Source organism: Hylaeus anthracinus, unplaced genomic scaffold, assembly GCF_026225885.1.
Source record: "Hylaeus anthracinus isolate JK02 unplaced genomic scaffold, UHH_iyHylAnth1.0_haploid 0, whole genome shotgun sequence".
NCBI classification, from domain to species: Eukaryota; Metazoa; Arthropoda; class Insecta; order Hymenoptera; family Colletidae; genus Hylaeus; species Hylaeus anthracinus.
Window position 1 is genome coordinate 13,676,549 of NW_026533254.1, and position 17,499 is coordinate 13,694,047.

Consider the following 17,499-nt stretch of genomic DNA (forward strand, 5'->3'; position numbering starts at 1 on the left):
AATAGCACACCAAACCTACTATGCATTGTTCAATTTAGTTTTACATAAAATATTTTTGCATTTCATTGGAAATGTGTCTGAGATTAGTCTTTGTTCCATCACGTTAGAAATAGTTAGAAATCAACGGCAACAGGTTTAGTGTTCGATAATAGAGATTTATATATATGATCAATTCAAGGATATACTATATTTTTTAGCGTTTCAAATTTAACCGTGCTTACACTCGCAGAAGCGTACTTTGAGAAATTAAAATATACACATATATCTTTGTCTTTCTTTCATCAGAAGCATACATTTATATCTCGATTCTACAACTGAATAAAATCTTATTCTTTTGTAGGAGTGATGAAGTTTTTATTATTAGTATCAAAATTTTATGTCGTTATGGCTTAATTTTTCATCGAATAATGACAAACCACATACTAATTTAATAAATTTATTATTTATTTTTTCACCACCTGCTTAAAATTAAATTTATTTGATTTTTCGACATCGGATCTGTGCTACTGCGATTGATATCCTCGGAAGTAGACTTTAAAATATTCGCGTGATAAGTTTCTATCAGACACACTTCTTCGTATAAGTCTTCCGTGGACATTTCCACGGCAAGTGCGCACTCGTTTAACAACCAACGAAAATTTCGTGGTAGCGATCTTTCAAATACCGCGAAATTCTTTGGTTTCACACGACTAAAGATGCAATGATACATCCAATAATGTTTGAAGGGTCTAAAGAATTGGTATTTGTTATTAGCTATGTCTTTCTCCAAATTAGTTTCTAACATGGAATTATCGTCGCTATTGCGAAATAACGAAATTTCGCTCAAATTGAAATAGTCGTTCAAATTTGGAAAGGCAGTATCTATATCGTCAATTGTTATATTATTAATATCTATACCCTCGCACAAGGGTAGTTCTTCTTCCATAATTTTGTCGATATCGTTATGCATCTTTTCTGTCAAATTTATTTGTGTACTCGTCTGAAAAGCTAAATCCGTTTCGGAAAGGGAATCTTCGTTATTTTCTTCAACGTTTATAGATACAGCACTTCCTTTAATGAACTGACCCTTTGCGTTTCGCGCAAATTGAAGCTTGTGTTTTTTAAAACGCATTCTCTTGCTGATATCCGACTCGTTAATAGATTCTTTTTCTGCGACTGATAAATGTAAATTGTATTTTTCACACAATTTCTTTCCCAGTAGTATACTTTCTCTATTGGTAAGGTTGATATCTTCCTTCTCATCTTCGCTATCGCTATCGCTATCATTAGGAATTGCTAATCTACCATTCGGCAAAGTTTCAGAGAAACCAAAGTCACTTCCTAGGTCAATATTTCTGAAATTCTTTGCTGAACTTCGAACCTTGTCGTAATACTGTTCTTTGGCAACGTTGAATTTTATTCTACACGGTATTTTTCTATGCAAGTAGTCGTTTAGATTTTCACTTCCTTCCGTGTGTTGGGTATTAGAATCATCCTGCACATCTACGAGCTGCTTTAATTCCTCTATACTTGGCATTCTGGGTTGCTCGAAGGGAGGTACAACTTTTTCAAGAAAATGTAAACTTGAATCAATTATCTCTAAATTAATATCACACTCCATAGCTAATTCTATAAGACTACAAATGAAAGAAACAGAGTTAAATTCAACTTATCATATTTAAATGAAAAGAATATCCTTACAAATACTTACGAATCAGGTTTAGTCATATACCCAACTTTTGTAAGAAAAAAATCGTTTCTTACGACACTAGGAATGTCATAAAGTGGATGATCCAATAAATGCTGGAGATAGGAATGAAGAGGCGTTAAAGATGGTGGAAATACATCTATTGCCTTTGGTGGAAAATCATTTACATTTAAATTAGAAATGTATGTCGTCATAGCGTTAACGAGTGGTTCCGGTAAAAAATGTTTAGAATTTTTTATGTCTGTTTCCTTCTTGTCCGCTTTAGAAGTTATAGACTCCAAAAATTTAAAGTACAGATCGTCGATTCCGTGTGTATCTGGACCATACTTCATCTTGGTTGGAAAATGCGAATGCGTTAAAATTGTTTTTCTACATTCAATATACTTTTGCCACTCTTGAAAACTGAACAATTTTTCTGTTAACAAGCCCTGTTTAATAGCTACGCTGTAATATAAAGTACTTTATGTAAGTAAAATACTCAACAATTCGTTTTGTGTTATGTCAAAGGATTAGGGTAGCGTAGTATAGATACAATTATAGCGAGACATTCGCATTCGCAATTTTTCGTAGTATGTTTGCCATACAATTCTCTTCTTTCCTCGTGTAATTTTGTTCCAAATGTGATTACATCATTTTCAATTACCGCGTATGGCATTTTATCGGAAGTAAAATGCGTTGCCCAACGACCGTTCGATTGAAGAATTACCCCACCACCAGTTTTCTCAAATTTATTTAACATGCAAGAAAAATGCTTGTATAAGGCTTCTTCCCCTGTAAAATTGTCTTGAACATCTTCCGTGATCGCGCGTGCTAATCCTAATTTCATTATAGACTCTCCGTGCCCTGTTACAGAGCAACCTATATCCTTGGTAGCGTATGTACCACAACCTAACAATGGAGTATCTCCTACTCTTCCTACTAACTTTTTGTTTAAACCGCCTGTCGTGGTTCCTGCAGCAATACTATGACCGTCGTATGCTACACACCCGACAGTACCAAAACTATCTACAAATAATAGCTACATAAATGTACAGAATTTTATTCATTATAAAACTGGTTTCTACTATATTAATTTACTCGTTAACATATCGACACCCAGTACACTTAGATCATCGACATCTGCTTCATATTCTTCTTTTCCTAAATAATAAGCTATACGCGCCATCGGTGATTCCATATTCCCGTCTGATAACCAATTTAAATTCGCATATTTTGCTAAATTCTTAGCGCCTTCGCCCACGAAAATGGAATTTGGAAAGTTGTTTAAAACGTATTTTGCGAGTGTTATAGGATGCTCTATATCTGAAACTGCTGCTACGGATCCGCATTTAAAAGTTAAACCATCCATAATACTTGCATCCATTTGCACTTTTCCTAAATATTTGAATTTATCTTTGCTTGATTTTGTATTATATTTACCACGTACATAAGTACTAATATTATAATAGAAATACCTATTTCATTCAACACAGACCCGTAACTACAATTAAAAAATTCATCGCATTCTAACCACCATAAAGTTCTCTCTACAACGTTTACGGAACTCTCGCCGTCTATTAATTTTTTATATCCATTAATTGCAGCTTTTTTACAACCTGTCATTTTTTCCGTATCTATAGAATCGTTAAAATTCCCTGCGCCTCCATGGACAATTATACAGGGGAAGTTATTTTCGTAACATTTGCATTCTCCTGCTCCTATCCTTTTATGTAGGTTATTTAATATATTATCATACGAATTATTTTTTTGCCGAGAAGAACAATATTTTTCGTGTTGCATTTTCTTTCAACCAATAGAAAAAATACGCAAATATTTATAATAACTATATAATTCTAAATTTTGAGGTTCAAAACATAAAATGGACTCTGATATACAAATGTAACATGTAAACAGACATTCATTTTTTTGTATATACCTGTTGATTTTCTCTGCTATCCTGCTAACTTGATATTCAGTTATGTCATCTAAAGCAAGTAAAGTTTTTAGCACTACAATGATAAATGCTATTGCACGACCTTCGTAGTTTGGAATGTACGACTTCTTTCCGTTAAATATCATTTTGGGCGGCGATAAAGCTATCAGTCTTTCCGTGTATAGTTTGATACCTTCTATAAATACATTACTAATGAATATAAATAATCAAATGAAAATTCGAAAGCATGAGTATGTTTTACATACTAGGTAATCCTAATTCTTGGCAATATCGACTAATTAGAGGTAAGAAGTCTGGACAGACTATATCCCATACACCAAGAAGTTTCGCGATACTCGCAATGATTCGTCTCATTCCTTTATGCGTAATTTCAACATTTTGCGATAAGAAATTTCTTTCTCTTTTAGTTAAATTCACTTCTGGCGGTATTAAATGGTCTAACTTATAGTATGATAAATGCCCTTCTCTTCCATATCTACAAAGACATAAATTTATGAATGAATATAAAATTAAATCAGGAATGATCTGATTATACATCCATTTATTACACACCTTAACATGTCTCCTAATTGTATGGGCTGATCATGAATTCTAAGAGCTATATACACAATTGCCCATAACTTCATAGGTGTAATTATATTAGGTCCTATCCTATATTGAGTACTTATGTGGTTTATTCTATAGCTGGCTCTTTTATATCTAGGTATATTTCTTGATAATCTTTTGATTTTTCTTGCTTCTTCTTTAGCATGAGAACTGAATTGCACTCTGCATAAAGAAAACAATATATGAAGTGCTGTAAAATATGCTAACTTTGACAAATAATGACTTTGAAGAAATACTTACTTTCCCTCATTATTTGAGGATTTTATTGAACTGGATTGATTGCTATATGCACTTTGACTAAACAGACTAAGCCCATCACCTTCAGAACTACCTTGAGACTGAAGAAACCTATCATAATCTGCAGTTGCTAAAAGTCTCTGAAAAATGTTATACGTATAAGTCACAAGTCAAATGTTAAAATTCTTTTAATAAACAATGTAGAAGTAAATTACTTTATTTTTACTTAATTCTCGCATAGAGCTACCTCCGCTTTGATAAGCAGATATCATAGAAGTATTTGTACTGCTCCCAATTTTTCTACGCTTTCTGGACCTCCTTTGGGACTGCACTTTACCATAAATAATTTCTGCATCCCTGTCACAAGGAGAAGTTCATCAAATAACACAAAAAGGAGAATATTTTATAACAAGATAACTTTACTTTTTGTTATATCTTCTAGCCAGCTTTGGTACAGATTTTTTTTTCGTTGAAATAAATGCAACTTCTAGCTTCCCCAAATAAGTTGCCCATAATTGTAATACTGTTAACTTTATATCAGATGATACACCTAGTTCTACGAGTTCATTTGTCAATCCAATGAGAACAAAGTTATACAATTCCCACGAAGTCCAGCCAAGCTCATCGCCTGACAACCAAATTTCTTGTCAACAAAGATCACTGACACTGAAAGGACATTAAAAATAATATTCAAAAATAGTAATATACCTGATTTGTCTGATCTCAATCGTCTAATTCTGGTTTTCCTCAATCGGGTTGAAGTATCTATTCGTAATTCGAGGACCTCCTCTCTGATATCCTATATACAAGGAATAATATAACAATCGATTTCTTCTTGGATGTAAACAAACATATTTTACCTCGTTTTGCGTTTGGCATGTTTGACAAAAAAAATAGCCAGCCTCTTTATAGAAATCTGTACCATTACAGATTCTGCACTTTTGCATTTTATTTATAAAACGTTAAAATAATGTCGTTCCCTAAAGATCATTACAACTGTATATTTCAACGATTTCAACAAGTTGTAATGTGAGGTTACCGGTACCGTTCATAGAGTGACTAATTGAGCGGTGGCCTTCTGTGTCTGTCTTCATGCTTCACAACTTCATGGCCTCTTTACACGAGAGATATTCATCGTTGTGGACAAACGGTGAACCGCGAACCACAAACAAACTGAATACGAAATTGTTGCATTCTCATTGGTCGAATACGGATATTTAAAGAGTTAGTGTTTCTCAAACTGGGATACGCAATTTTCAAAAGAAAAAAAAATATACCTATTGCGAAATAAAAAAAAACATTTCTTTATAAAAAGTTAATGTTTCTTCCATAAACTTTTAGCTCGAACATTACTGTTAGTAACTTGTAATATGACTCTTATTTAAAATTAAATGAGTTAAACATAATAATAATTGTTAAACTAGGTAGTTGAAATATTATAAATAAATAAGTTTCACAATGCTTTTATTCGCCATTCAATTATTTGTGAATATACAATATTACCAGTAATATAGTGTAGTATACAAAAATTATGTTTAATGTCAGTCCAATATTTTATAAAAGACCTTGTCTTTTCAAGTCCTCGTATGTTTTACGATTAACTACATTTCCAAGGGAGTCTTCGAATTCTTCTTCTTGCTCTGGTTGCCAACGTTCCGCTTGTTTCTGTGCCTTCAGTTTTTCCCATAAAGCTAGAGCATCTTCTATTTGTGTCACATTAGCAAAATGTGCAGTATTTGGTATACCAAGACATCGCATACCGTGCGCGTGTCTCCATTCCGCAAAATGTCTTTGAAAAGCTTTTGGTCCTTTATATGTAAAGTTCCCACATATTTCACAATTATAATTAATATTCAAGCCATGTAATTTGTACAGCCAATATGGTATAGGTTTCCCATCCCATCCAAGAGGAAGGTTTTTAGGATTGTAGGGAACTTCATTGTCATCTTCTTCTTCAGATTCACTAGCACTAGCCTCTGCATCCGAATCTCCGCGTTCACCTTCTGTTCTAGCTTGTTTTCTTTGAACATTTTCTTTTGTGGCCACTCGTTGAGTGGATACCAATTCTGCAAGTCTGTATACTTGAGCTTCTAAACATGCTATATCTCTTTGCTTTTCAGAATTTCTTCCTTTCCCAGATTTCCTATTTCTATTATTTTTTGCTAACAAATTTGGATCCAGAGAAGCTTCTCCTTTTGTACTAAAAAGTCTTTGAGCTCTTTCTTCGAGTGTCCCACCACATTTCAAACCTAAAGCCATTAGAGCTGATTTCAATCTGTCCAATCCAAGAGATGCAAGCTCTTCCCAGGAAGAAAAAGCAGAAAGTTCTAAATGAGCTCCTACATGAGTTAAAGCACTGCCAGTTTCTTTTGGCCATCCAGGAAATGTACTATTCTCCCATTGTGTTTCAAATTCTTTATTTGCTTCTTGAAGTTCTGCATTCAAATCAAGCAAAGGTCTAACTCTACTCAAATAATCATTCAAGTATTCCAATAGAGATTCCACATATCGTTGATATTCAGCATTTTTTCTTTCCCTTGGAATATCAAATAAATGATCAAAAGTTGATAAATACATGATGTAATCGATTTTTTCTATTCCCTTAAGGTTAATATATTTTTCGTAACATTCGTGGAGGTCAAGGTACTTTCCATAACCTTCTTCATCCGTAAATTCAACAAGATTTGAAAAGTCTTCGGTAGGGTTCTCTCGCATTTTGGCCAATTCTTCAAATTCTACAGACATTGGAATACTTATCTCGTTGGGATGTCGGCGGTAAAACTCTTTTATGGACTTCAATCGAGAGTAAAACTCGGAAAATTCATTTGGCCCAGAGAGTGCTTGCACCTAAACAAAAAAAATTCAAAATTCTTTTAGCAGAACATATAACGAAAGTAAAAGTAGCACAGAAAATCGATCGACGTACTTCCTCCTTCCTTTGTCCATCTTTATCCTCGTACAAATCCTGCAAATGTAAAGTACTGTCCATGTACTCATCAAGTAGCATCTTTAATCGATGCTCGGAATTTATACTTTCTCTGTGGCCTGGTTTTTTATAAAGCATTTCCTTGACCATTGCATCCATCAATCTTTCTCTCTCTTCATGATAGCGTCGTTGTTGCTCTAATATTGTTTCCATTTTCCTGATTTGTATGGAAACAACAACACCACATACGAATAATTGACATTTACAGAAAGGTTATAAAGGAATATGTTTCAACGTAGAAACGAATTCGTAAAGATGTTCGACCCGTTTTATAAATACCGCCATCTTACGACAATTGCAAGAAGAAATATATTTTGCGGGAAATTTAACAGTCATGTTGGAATTGAAATTGACCCGCAGAATATTAAATCTTGAAATTCAATAGCGCGATTTACATTAAAACAATATTTGTTACATTCTTCTATAATTAAAGCTTCAAATATACAAATTTTAAGTCGATTCTTTCAGAGATCTCTACGTGACTGTACAATACTTATATATTTCTATTTTTAATCTTTGCCATCTTGTATTTTATAAATGTATTTTTATTTTTCACGCAATATCACGCAAAATCTATATTGTTTTAATTAAAATCAATTTGTAATTTAATTGTGATATTAAATATTAATCCTTTATTATAAATACACAGTTGTTTTTCGTTCTTAATTTGTATTTCTCTATGACTCAGGTATATATATTTTTAAATGCGTAATATCTATAGCGGTAACGCGATAAATTAGGTAAAGTTTGAAACTTTGAAAGACTAATTCGATTAGAAAGGATATTCATATGTAACATTTACCAATCCTTTACGGTTCAATAAAATATATTTGCTACACGGTTCGTGAAAAAGGTTGTTGCGAGACATTCTTCTTTTGACATGGTATGATAATATTCAAATAAGGTGATGGGATCTACAATTATTATACTGTACATACTTTCATTAAAAAAATTATACTTACTCATCATATAATTGCAATTCATTTAAATCGATTTTCTAAATGTAATCGAGTAGTCTATATATTTAAAACGATATCATAACCTCTTAATCACATGATCTTTATTTAAATTTTACTTGTAAACTACATTTTACTATTCACTTATTAGTTATCAATATTTTATTATTCAACAATTCTTTTTTATTTTAGACAAACATGACGGAAGAAATTCAAAAAAATTTAAAAACAGAAATAGACAAATATAAACAGGTTCAAAAAGGTATTTTACTCATTTCTTGTGTACAAACAATATTCTTTAGAATATATTATTAAATTGGAATTAATTGAATGTCCTGTTACATGTAGATTCTGTTTGTATCAGATTACCACAAAGCATTGAGTCAAAGACAACAGCTGGATGGGCAATTGAATGAAAATATTGCGGTTAAGAAAGAATTGGATCTTTTGAAATCTCAAGATGATGTTTTCAAACTAATTGGACCAGTTCTAATAAAACAGGACTTGGAAGATGCAAAGCAGAATGTTGCTAAACGGATGGAATACATCCAGTCTGAATTGTAAGTTAATTTATGTACATGTAGATAATATATACATAAGCAGTTCTAAAGATATAAGTAATTTTTTCATCCATTTAGGAAACGGGTGGAGGAAATGATAACTACATTAGATAAGAAGCAAGATACGCATCGGGAAACATTAGAGAAGTATCAACAAATGTTTGAACAGGCTCAGGTGAAAGCAATGCTTTCTCAACCAAAGGCATAATTTTGCATTTGAAATCTAAAGGAATTGCAACATTATATCAATGTCATTCTATTCTTGATCAAGAAAGAAGAAAACGAGGAACAAAGATTACCTAATTGCAAAATAAATTGAAAGTTTGTTACTCTTAGAATACACCTGCATTTGTATGTATCTTATAGGTTCAAAGGCTTATTGCCTTTAAAAAGTTAATAAATTCAGTCACAACATTGAAATTTGTTTTTTTTTTTATTATCACCAACAACAATTGAATACTGATAATTTGTATCATTCTGGATGTTAATTTTAACTATGTAACAATTGATAATCACCTAACCTAACTTTACTTGAAGCATAGCAAATGTACATTGTATGGGCAGTAAATATTTGGAATAAACTAAATATTTTGGGTCTAAAATTATTTTACGTCATAATCTGTTCAAAGAATTGATTACTTCATCAATCAACAGATAGAGTTTCATGTTTACGTGACAATAAATATGGCGGTTCATTTACTGTCTCTCAGTCACGGAATCGAGAAACATTTTATTTCACATTGAAAAATACGAAACAATTAACTATTGCGTAAATATATTTTTAACAAAATAATAATAATGTTGTTAACATTAAAACCAGATCATAAGAAACATGTACTGCTTCTTGCGGAACACGAACCGCAAGGTACGTCAATTATTCTTGTTCTCATTAATTGTGCTCGGTTTTAATTTACGATTAATTTACTGACACTCTTTTCTTAGTTTTACAAGATTTCTGTAAATTGGCCCTAGATTATTTGCAGAAGGGACCAAACGTTAAATTGTATAATGCAGCTGCTCGTAAGTAAGATTTCTCTTCCAACACTTAGGGATATACTGTTTATACATTTTTTATTCTTTTTCAGAAAAATTAGAGGTTGAAGTAAACGTAATTAAAAACTCAGTTGAAGGACTTGTCAATTTATTACTGGAGAGTTGTAGATACAAGGCAATACTAGTTTTATTAATTTGAATATATATAGTTATTAATAAATAAAATAAATATACTGTTATGCTTTGCAGTTAAATTCCGAGGACTTTAGGGATTCAGTAATAGCTTTAGGGTTTTCTGAAGATCAAGAAGCAATATTAAGCAAATTATATAATACTAAAAAAGATGAAATATTAAACACACTTACAGATATTGGATTTAAATTGCCAGAGTATCATGATATGGAATGGAGATATGAAGTTCAGGTATTGTATATGTTATATTTTTATATTGATTAAATTTGAGCGTTTTATGCAATATATATATCTTTATAGCTTGCATCAAGATCGCTATTAAAACAAGTTGCTCCTCTCATTACTTTGGATTTATCCATAAAAAATACAGACAAGGGTGAGAATGTGGAGCACGTATTACTTCAAACTGACCCTGTTAATTTGCTACACATTGTACAGCAATTAGAAGAGGCCCTTCAAGAGGGTCACAGTCAACACATTCGTAGACTTTCAAGAGTGATAAAATGATATTTATAACAATATCAATGTTTTATATAACACAATTTACATAACAGATTATAAAATACTGTATAATAATACATTGTACATTATTTAAATTTATACCAATTATGTCAATTTCACTCATAAATGCATACGTAATGTTTCACTCTGATTAGATTACTCTAAATACCAATGGACAGTGCTTTTTATACATCATTCTGTACTAACACTTATAAAAGTGATACAAATGCATTTAATAGTACTATAAATGGATTCATTTGAATATTTTATTGGATGACTTTATTGGATCTCACCATATAGAATGCATATAAAAGAAGAATGGAGCATTTGTAGGTGCAGTTGTTGAATATGAACAGTTGAGTGTGAATAAGGAATGTGCTTCTTAGAGTGATATTAATGAGATGTAAAATATACCTTTCTTTGTAGACATTTTTATCAGTTTAGAAGTATGTAATTCAAACTAAATAGTAAAATAACTTTTTTACTGGTTTCATTTTTAAACATTCATGTTATATATTTTCAAGGAATGGAGATAATCACCTCTGCTAATACCTGCAATGTGTCTGCCTCCTCATTTATTGGAGCTATTCCTTTACTAAACTCTACCTCCACAACTACCACAGGTCCACAGTTTGCAAGGCAGTCAATGCTTTTCAATAATAAAACAGTAGTTAGTACAGTACCAGAAGAAATGTTACACTTAATCGATTCATATTGGTAATCATCCAATAAGATATCAATGTACTTTATTTTATTTGAGTTTATGATATTTTAACTTCTCTTTAAAATATAGGTACCAATTTCCTCCATTACATCCACTATGGCATAAAATTTTAGGTCTTGTTATGATCATACTAGGAATTATAGGATGGTGTGGAAATGGTGTAGTGGTTTATGTATTTTTATTGACACCATCGCTGAGAACGCCGAGTAATCTACTTGTAGTAAACCTTGCTTTTTCAGATTTTATAATGATGGGCTTTCAGTGTCCACCGATGGTAATTTGTTGTTTCTATGAAACATGGGTTCTTGGTAAGAAGAAGCGATTTATAAATGTAATATATGTCATTTTTTTTGTTTTAAATAATAACTTTTATTCAGGAACTTTAATGTGCGACATTTATGCAATGGTCGGTTCGCTTTGTGGATGTGCATCTATATGGACAATGACAGCTATTGCTTTAGATAGATATAACGTTATAGTGAAGGTACACTTACGCACACACACGTGCGCGCGTGCGCGTACATACTCACACACAACAATCGCAAATAAAACTAATGTTCTACAGAATGAATTATTCTTAGGGAATGTCTGCGACGCCATTTACTTTAAAAAAAGCAATACTTGAAGTCGTAATTATATGGTCATTTGGCTTATTATGGACAATTCTACCTATGGTAGGATGGAACAGGTAATAATTGTATCGAGGAAGTTACTTTTCCGCGTGCATCTGATAACAGACACTCTTAATTGTTAACATATAATAACATGTCAAATAGATATGTTCCAGAGGGTAATATGACAGCATGTGGCACAGATTATCTTTCAGCAGATTGGACCTCCAAATCATACATATTAGTCTACTCTGTTTTCGTTTATTATACACCTCTGTTCACTATTATTTACAGTTATTACTTCATTGTTTCGGTAAATACGTCAAAGTTACGTTATTTGCTTATATTTGAATGTGTTCATGTATTATTTGTTTTTCTTGAATAGACCGTTGCAGCACACGAGAGAGGGATGAGAGAACAAGCAAAAAAAATGAATGTTGCATCTTTAAGATCTGGAGAAAATCAAGGAGGCTCCAGTGCTGAAGCAAAACTAGCAAAGGCATGTTCCGTAATTAATTAATTTAACATGGAATTCAACTTTGGTTTTAAATTAAATTTATTTTAGGTTGCATTAACGACGATTTCGCTGTGGTTTATGGCTTGGACACCGTATCTTGTAATCAATTACATCGGAATATTCAATCGTTCCCTACTGAGTCCACTGTTCACTATATGGGGATCACTTTTCGCAAAAGCGAATGCAATATATAATCCACTCGTTTATGCGGTTAGGTAAGCATTACACGCGTACAGTATACCATGGTAAAATTATTGATAATAATATTAATATAAATGTACTTTGCAAAGTCATCCAAAATATAAAGCCGCGTTGAAGGAGAAGCTACCATTTTTCGCGTGCTTCGCTACCGAGGAGGCCGCTGGAGGAGAAAAGCCTGAGGGTGGTGGCTCTTAGAATATCAGGAATTCAAATTGTTGTTAAGTGTTAAACGAATACAATTATCTTGTTGCTTGCAGTGTTTATTCGTATTTATAAAATTAAGATACAGACACGACACTCTCATCATATCTTACAATAATATGAAACATGTTTACCTAGTTAGTAAACATAGAGCTGATGCCTGCTATACCAAAGTGACCATGTATATTGCTGGGCAATAAAATGTAGAAAATTCGAATCTTTTCCTATGATTTGATGTTAAAATAATTCCCATTGTGGTGTAAATGAGAATCATACGTTCATCGATCATAGGCGATTAAAAGATTATACATTTAATACCGCGCGTTAGAGCAATTCCGTATATTGGAGACATACTCTGATCGAAATGAATATGCTTTTCAGGTGATGGTTTTTTCCCTCGGGTAGAATTTTGAATTGAACGTATCTCTCAACACGATAACCGATATTAATATTTACAAATCGTGTCTGTAATTAAACGTCGTATCGTCCTTTCCTTATCCTAGCCGGGCGTATTTTTATTTATACTGTTCATTGTTCTTTGATCGATCGATCGAAAGTGCGTTGCTGTTTTACGCGTTGGACTTTTCGCTGTCCGCAACGGTGGTGGTACCAGAAACAGTGGAGGTTGCGTCCGTGTGTGCTGGTTCGCTCGCGCATGCCAACGATGGGAACTTCTGGAAGAGTGCTGCTCGGTATTTTGGATGGCTGAAGCATAAAAATAAAATATTAATAAATGCAAAATTTTCAGTCAGGTGATTTTGATTGCTATCGGGTACCTAATTCCATAAACAATTGGATTGTAGACAGCGTTGGCTTTGGCAAATACAGCGCCCCAGATACTGAAGAGAGGAGTGATGTTCATGAGGTTGAATATGCCGGAGACGTTGATGACTAGATACGGAGTCCATGCCATGAACCATAAGGAGATCGTCATAAGAGCAACCTGGAATCATTAAAATGTCTTGTTACATATGAACGAAATTTACGCTATTCGAATATACACACATATATATATATATATACCTTTGCCAGTTTGCACTCGGCACTGGTACTTTGATTTTCGGATGATCGCAGAGAGGCAACGTTCATCTTTTTCGCTTGTTCGCGCATATTTTTCTCGTGAGCGGCAACCGCCTTGATGATAAACCAATAGCTGTAACAGATGAGGAACAGCGGAGCGAAGTATACCCATATGCTATACATGACGAGGTAAGAGACAGACGAAAAGTCCTGACTGAAATAGTCGGTGCCGCACGCAGTCATGTTACCCTCGGGTACATATCTAACAAACAATATGTTTACCATTAGCAGGGATAAGTAAATTCACGATTGATTCACTGGATAATTGGAAATTACCGATTCCAGCCCAACATAGGCGCAACAGTCCAAATCAAAGAGAAGCCCCATACACCGAATATACGAAGAATAGCTCCGGTAATGGTCAGTGGCTTCCCAGATAAACCTTTCACGATTACGTTGTATCTATCGAATGAAATCATTGTCATCGTCCATATGGAGCTACATCCGAACAAGGAGCCCAACATCGCGTAGACTTCGCAGAAGACTGGTCCGAGTACCCATGTCTCGTGATAGCAATTGATTACCTATTGATTCAAATTATATTCAGTACGATGTATCATACGTCCGATTACTGAAAAAAATAATGCTAGTGGTTGCACGCACCATAGGCGGAGACATACAGAGCATCATGCCGAAGTCACTAATGGCGAGATTAACGACAAATAAATTGCTCGGTGTACGAAGACTCTTTGTCGATAGGAATATGTAGATGACCATACCATTCCCGGAAACGGAAATGAAACCAAGTACACCTATCACAAGGCCAAGCAACGAATGCCATAAAGGATTTAGCGGTGGGTACTGGTACCAATGGGCATCGATCAGGTGTAGCATGTCAGGAGGAACCTTGTCCACTACCGTTTGATTGCCGAGCTTGGAACCTTGGGCTCCCCATGAGTAGGCTTCATAGCTAGGTCCCGAAATGAGAGTCATTCTTAAATCTGTGAACAGTGAAGTGACTATCATTGCCTTGCTTTTTCAAGCAACTTTTATTATTTTTTTTCTTTTTCTTTTTTGTTGTCAAAAGATGTTAACTTTGCACTCCCAAAACAAGTTAAAGATTTCCCGACATACCACTAACACACTATTTTTTAATGAAACACTTGAAACGAATAAATCACCGATCACTCATCCTCTGGCTCACCTTCAGGCTATTTGGAGAAAATCGTGTTAAAACGAACTAGTCCAAGTACACGTCTCAGATTGTTGATTTTCGATTGGCCGATGCCACGATGATGGGTCGTTGAAATTTAACAGGAGGATGTTTAGGAAGGTTTGCTCTTGTTGGGTCCACTGTTGGATGCGGCTCGGTCAACTTCGTTCGGCTTCCGTTTAAATATGCACCGACGTCTTGGCTCGACCCTGCCATATGTACCCTTGCGTCTAGTTTTCTATATGTCGACGCGATCTAAGTCGACAAACAGTCTTAAGACGGTCTTTATTAAGTTAACGAGGATTTAAGAATACCTTGGTGTATCTTCAATGCCGCACACAGAAACCTTACGAGGCTCAAATAGGAATAGAACACAAGGGATTACCCTATCCTTTGATTCTTCCTACATCTTACTATACTCTTTCATACTCGGCTAGACAGAACGACCTTATCGTTCTTCGGCTTAGCCGTTCGAATACGTTCTGAGAAACTTAAACGTACCGTATTCGAATTTCTTCCCTCCTATATTCGACAACTCAAGAAAAAGACGCATCGAAACAAGAGTGTGATATGTTCGTGGTTTTGGTGTCTCTATAGATTTGGTTTAAGTTTAAACTGTAATATGGTTTCATGCTATAAGGAGCTTATTATAATAATGTGTATACGTTTTTGTCAACACACTAGCGTATGATTTTCTTAAAATAATTAACCCTTTATCGCATAATGTGCTCCAGTCGGGAACTTGATAGAAACAATACCTGAGAAATTCTTTTAAAAGAGACATCTAATAACTCTACAGATACGGTTACATGTTATTTAGCTCGATCTAATTACTAAATAAAATAAAATTATATTCCTCCATAGGTTTACGTGCTTTCCTAATACCATTAAAATAGCATTTAATTTTATACGAAAACCCAATTTAATCTATAATTTAATATTAATGTGCTTTTTACGCTTTGAATTCATAAGAAGCAATGTAATCAATGTGGACATTTAAGACATCAGGCTGATAAAAAATGTGTGGTCCAATTCATACAACGTAATGGGGATGATTGGAGTAGGTAAAGAAACTTTATTCGAACTCATGTTTGAAGATGCTTTGTTATTATTCAGATTTAAATGTCCTGGCAGTCAAATTTAAATAGCCACAGTTGACATAGATAGCGAGAAACATGAACTTCGGGTCACGTGACAGCCGGTGACATGCCGTAAAATTTAAAGTGACAACACAATCACTATCTGCAAACAACTGAGTGGTTTAGTACGTTGAAGTGTACTTAGCGTTTTTTCAAATAGGATAATACTTCACCAAATAAAGTGCTCTAAATGAAATTGTGAAATATGGAAGATGATTCGGAAGCGCACATACTGGATGAGAGTGAAGACCGTGAAGAAAGGGAATTAACCGCTCAAAGTGCTTTATTAGCGATAGAAGAAGCTTGGTTGAACGAAAAATTCGCACCCGAGATTCTGCCCCATCAGTCCGATCTGGTCGACTGCATGCTGCAACAAATTACACACATGGAGGAAAACATAAAGAGGTTAGAGAAAGGGGATTTGAGGTTAATGATTCATAGAATGGAGTTGGACAGGATCAAGTTCGTGATATCCAGTTATCTCAGGGCTCGATTGGAAAAAATCGAGAAATATACTATTCATATACTTTCGCAGGAGGCCAACAGATCTCCAGAAGAATGTTATTTAACAACTCCAGAACTTCAATTTGCTAAAGAGTTCCTTGCCAGTATAGAGACACTCTTTAGAACGGTTGCTTTGCAACACATGCCTGGCAGTTTTCATGCATTCGAAGTAAATAAAATGATTGTAAAGCCCAACATGCAGGCATATGTATTTTTAAGAGCTAACGAGAGAGTCAATGGAATTATATTGCCTGGGTCGTTGGATGAAGAAATTGATTTTGAATCAGGCTCGCAGCACATTATACAATATAGCGCTGTGGCGCATTTAGTTAAAAGCGGTGCTGTTCAATTAATTTAATAAAAGATTTGTTAGCAGACAATGTATTAATTTTTACGAATAGTACTGTATAAGACAAGATAATTCGTTTAAATGAATTTTTATAATCTAATTAATCACACAGACTTGTACCAGTGTGTTAAAGAAAAAAGTTCCAGATACCTGTATACATAGTTTATTAACAATTTTCAGGACAATCATAGTCTAGATTGTTGTAAATGTATATAGTACATGAAAATCTGTTATAATACTGTACAATATTACTGATAAAAATGCGTGTTTAGAAATGTTTGTAAAACCAAAATATATAAAATATGTTTTATAATGCAAAATGTTTAAGGATGATCAAAATTTGGATATATAAAATATAGTAATAATATA

General features: G+C 33.8%; 8 protein-coding genes across 12 annotated transcripts; 4 read left to right on the forward strand and 4 right to left on the reverse strand.

Annotated features, from left to right (window-relative positions):
- Positions 1-131: 131 nt before the first annotated feature.
- LOC128887529 (TATA box-binding protein-associated factor RNA polymerase I subunit B) lies at positions 132-5,766 on the reverse strand. Of its 2 annotated transcripts, none has more exons than XM_054143545.1 (10): positions 5,324-5,766; positions 5,172-5,262; positions 4,887-5,091; positions 4,679-4,820; positions 4,467-4,603; positions 4,173-4,388; positions 3,866-4,095; positions 3,603-3,792; positions 1,691-2,131; positions 132-1,616 (listed from the first exon to the last, which is right to left on the reverse strand). In XM_054143545.1, the coding sequence occupies exons 1-10, from the start codon at positions 5,408-5,410 to the stop codon at positions 452-454; spliced, it is 2,904 nt and encodes a 967-aa protein (XP_053999520.1). In that variant the 5' UTR covers positions 5,411-5,766; the 3' UTR covers positions 132-451. The 2 variants fall into 2 exon arrangements, with proteins under 2 accessions (XP_053999520.1, XP_053999517.1); XM_054143542.1 differs by having other exon boundaries at positions 143-1,616; positions 3,603-3,795.
- Positions 2,138-3,583, reverse strand: LOC128887641 (isoaspartyl peptidase/L-asparaginase-like). The gene is made up of 3 exons (XM_054143757.1): positions 3,142-3,583; positions 2,765-3,061; positions 2,138-2,692 (listed from the first exon to the last, which is right to left on the reverse strand). The coding sequence occupies exons 1-3, from the start codon at positions 3,464-3,466 to the stop codon at positions 2,184-2,186; spliced, it is 1,131 nt and encodes a 376-aa protein (XP_053999732.1). The 5' UTR covers positions 3,467-3,583; the 3' UTR covers positions 2,138-2,183.
- Positions 5,767-5,912: 146 nt separating the features above from the next.
- On the reverse strand, positions 5,913-7,714 carry LOC128887554 (splicing factor 3A subunit 3). Its single transcript, XM_054143571.1, has 2 exons — positions 7,390-7,714; positions 5,913-7,310 (listed from the first exon to the last, which is right to left on the reverse strand). The coding sequence occupies exons 1-2, from the start codon at positions 7,600-7,602 to the stop codon at positions 6,018-6,020; spliced, it is 1,506 nt and encodes a 501-aa protein (XP_053999546.1). The 5' UTR covers positions 7,603-7,714; the 3' UTR covers positions 5,913-6,017.
- Positions 7,715-8,081: 367 nt separating this feature from the next.
- Positions 8,082-9,385, forward strand: LOC128887618 (prefoldin subunit 6). Of its 3 annotated transcripts, none has more exons than XM_054143715.1 (4): positions 8,082-8,137; positions 8,598-8,667; positions 8,770-8,965; positions 9,044-9,385. In XM_054143715.1, exons 1-4 carry the CDS (start codon positions 8,129-8,131, stop codon positions 9,171-9,173), a joined length of 405 nt encoding a protein of 134 aa, XP_053999690.1. In that variant the 5' UTR covers positions 8,082-8,128; the 3' UTR covers positions 9,174-9,385. The 3 variants fall into 3 exon arrangements, with proteins under 3 accessions (XP_053999690.1, XP_053999705.1, XP_053999700.1); XM_054143730.1 differs by lacking the exon at positions 8,082-8,137 and adding an exon at positions 8,144-8,353; XM_054143725.1 differs by lacking the exon at positions 8,082-8,137 and adding an exon at positions 8,144-8,332.
- A 143-nt stretch (positions 9,386-9,528) lies between these two features.
- LOC128887613 (COMM domain-containing protein 2) lies at positions 9,529-10,796 on the forward strand. The gene is made up of 5 exons (XM_054143704.1): positions 9,529-9,830; positions 9,908-9,985; positions 10,051-10,133; positions 10,208-10,381; positions 10,451-10,796. Exons 1-5 carry the CDS (start codon positions 9,764-9,766, stop codon positions 10,655-10,657), a joined length of 609 nt encoding a protein of 202 aa, XP_053999679.1. The 5' UTR covers positions 9,529-9,763; the 3' UTR covers positions 10,658-10,796.
- A 138-nt stretch (positions 10,797-10,934) lies between these two features.
- LOC128887590 (rhodopsin-like) lies at positions 10,935-13,417 on the forward strand. Of its 2 annotated transcripts, XM_054143647.1 has the most exons (10): positions 10,935-11,097; positions 11,176-11,368; positions 11,445-11,533; positions 11,615-11,683; positions 11,753-11,859; positions 11,957-12,063; positions 12,152-12,299; positions 12,372-12,485; positions 12,552-12,718; positions 12,794-13,417. In XM_054143647.1, exons 2-10 carry the CDS (start codon positions 11,178-11,180, stop codon positions 12,897-12,899), a joined length of 1,098 nt encoding a protein of 365 aa, XP_053999622.1. In that variant the 5' UTR covers positions 10,935-11,097; positions 11,176-11,177; the 3' UTR covers positions 12,900-13,417. The 2 variants fall into 2 exon arrangements, with proteins under 2 accessions (XP_053999622.1, XP_053999612.1); XM_054143637.1 differs by having other exon boundaries at positions 11,445-11,683.
- On the reverse strand, positions 12,944-15,290 carry LOC128887599 (rhodopsin, long-wavelength-like). The gene is made up of 6 exons (XM_054143678.1): positions 15,130-15,290; positions 14,589-14,926; positions 14,262-14,509; positions 13,929-14,187; positions 13,682-13,848; positions 12,944-13,610 (listed from the first exon to the last, which is right to left on the reverse strand). Exons 2-6 carry the CDS (start codon positions 14,916-14,918, stop codon positions 13,475-13,477), a joined length of 1,140 nt encoding a protein of 379 aa, XP_053999653.1. The 5' UTR covers positions 14,919-14,926; positions 15,130-15,290; the 3' UTR covers positions 12,944-13,474.
- A 194-nt stretch (positions 15,291-15,484) lies between these two features.
- LOC128887606 (DNA replication complex GINS protein SLD5) lies at positions 15,485-17,139 on the forward strand. Its single transcript, XM_054143690.1, has one exon. It carries the CDS (start codon positions 16,483-16,485, stop codon positions 17,137-17,139), a length of 657 nt encoding a protein of 218 aa, XP_053999665.1. The 5' UTR covers positions 15,485-16,482.
- The last annotated feature ends 360 nt before the right edge of the window (positions 17,140-17,499 follow it).

Bases quoted from the DNA above. Each gene is read 5' to 3' on its own strand.
- LOC128887641 (XM_054143757.1), bottom strand. From the start codon at position 3,466: ATGCAACACGAAAAATATTGTTCTTCTCGGCAAAAAAATAATTCGTAT. The intron at 3,062-3,141 runs GTATTTCTATTA...TCAAATATTTAG, and splicing joins GTCTGTGTTGAATGAAATAG to GAAAAGTGCAAATGGATGCA. The intron at 2,693-2,764 runs GTAAATTAATAT...TATTATTTGTAG, and splicing joins GGGTGTCGATATGTTAACGA to ATAGTTTTGGTACTGTCGGG.
- LOC128887529 (XM_054143542.1), bottom strand. From the start codon at position 5,410: ATGCAAAAGTGCAGAATCTGTAATGGTACAGATTTCTATAAAGAGGCT. The intron at 4,096-4,172 runs GTGTGTAATAAA...ATGTCTTTGTAG, and splicing joins CAATTAGGAGACATGTTAAG to ATATGGAAGAGAAGGGCATT. The intron at 3,796-3,865 runs GTATGTAAAACA...ATGTATTTATAG, and splicing joins CCAAGAATTAGGATTACCTA to AAGGTATCAAACTATACACG.
- LOC128887554 (XM_054143571.1), bottom strand. From the start codon at position 7,602: ATGGAAACAATATTAGAGCAACAACGACGCTATCATGAAGAGAGAGAA. The intron at 7,311-7,389 runs GTACGTCGATCG...TTTTTTGTTTAG, and splicing joins ATGGACAAAGGAAGGAGGAA to GTGCAAGCACTCTCTGGGCC.
- LOC128887618 (XM_054143715.1), top strand. The intron at 8,668-8,769 runs GTATTTTACTCA...TGTTTGTATCAG, and splicing joins ATATAAACAGGTTCAAAAAG to ATTACCACAAAGCATTGAGT. The intron at 8,966-9,043 runs GTAAGTTAATTT...TCATCCATTTAG, and splicing joins GAATACATCCAGTCTGAATT to GAAACGGGTGGAGGAAATGA.
- LOC128887613 (XM_054143704.1), top strand. From the start codon at position 9,764: ATGTTGTTAACATTAAAACCAGATCATAAGAAACATGTACTGCTTCTT. The intron at 9,986-10,050 runs GTAAGTAAGATT...ATTCTTTTTCAG, and splicing joins ATTGTATAATGCAGCTGCTC to AAAAATTAGAGGTTGAAGTA. The intron at 10,134-10,207 runs GCAATACTAGTT...TATGCTTTGCAG, and splicing joins TGGAGAGTTGTAGATACAAG to TTAAATTCCGAGGACTTTAG.
- LOC128887590 (XM_054143637.1), top strand. From the start codon at position 11,178: ATGGAGATAATCACCTCTGCTAATACCTGCAATGTGTCTGCCTCCTCA. The intron at 12,064-12,151 runs GTAATAATTGTA...CATGTCAAATAG, and splicing joins CCTATGGTAGGATGGAACAG to ATATGTTCCAGAGGGTAATA. The intron at 12,300-12,371 runs GTAAATACGTCA...TTTCTTGAATAG, and splicing joins GTTATTACTTCATTGTTTCG to ACCGTTGCAGCACACGAGAG.
- LOC128887599 (XM_054143678.1), bottom strand. From the start codon at position 14,918: ATGACTCTCATTTCGGGACCTAGCTATGAAGCCTACTCATGGGGAGCC. The intron at 14,188-14,261 runs GTAATTTCCAAT...ATTGTTTGTTAG, and splicing joins CCTATGTTGGGCTGGAATCG to ATATGTACCCGAGGGTAACA. The intron at 13,611-13,681 runs GTACCCGATAGC...TTTATGCTTCAG, and splicing joins CCAATTGTTTATGGAATTAG to CCATCCAAAATACCGAGCAG.
- LOC128887606 (XM_054143690.1), top strand. From the start codon at position 16,483: ATGGAAGATGATTCGGAAGCGCACATACTGGATGAGAGTGAAGACCGT.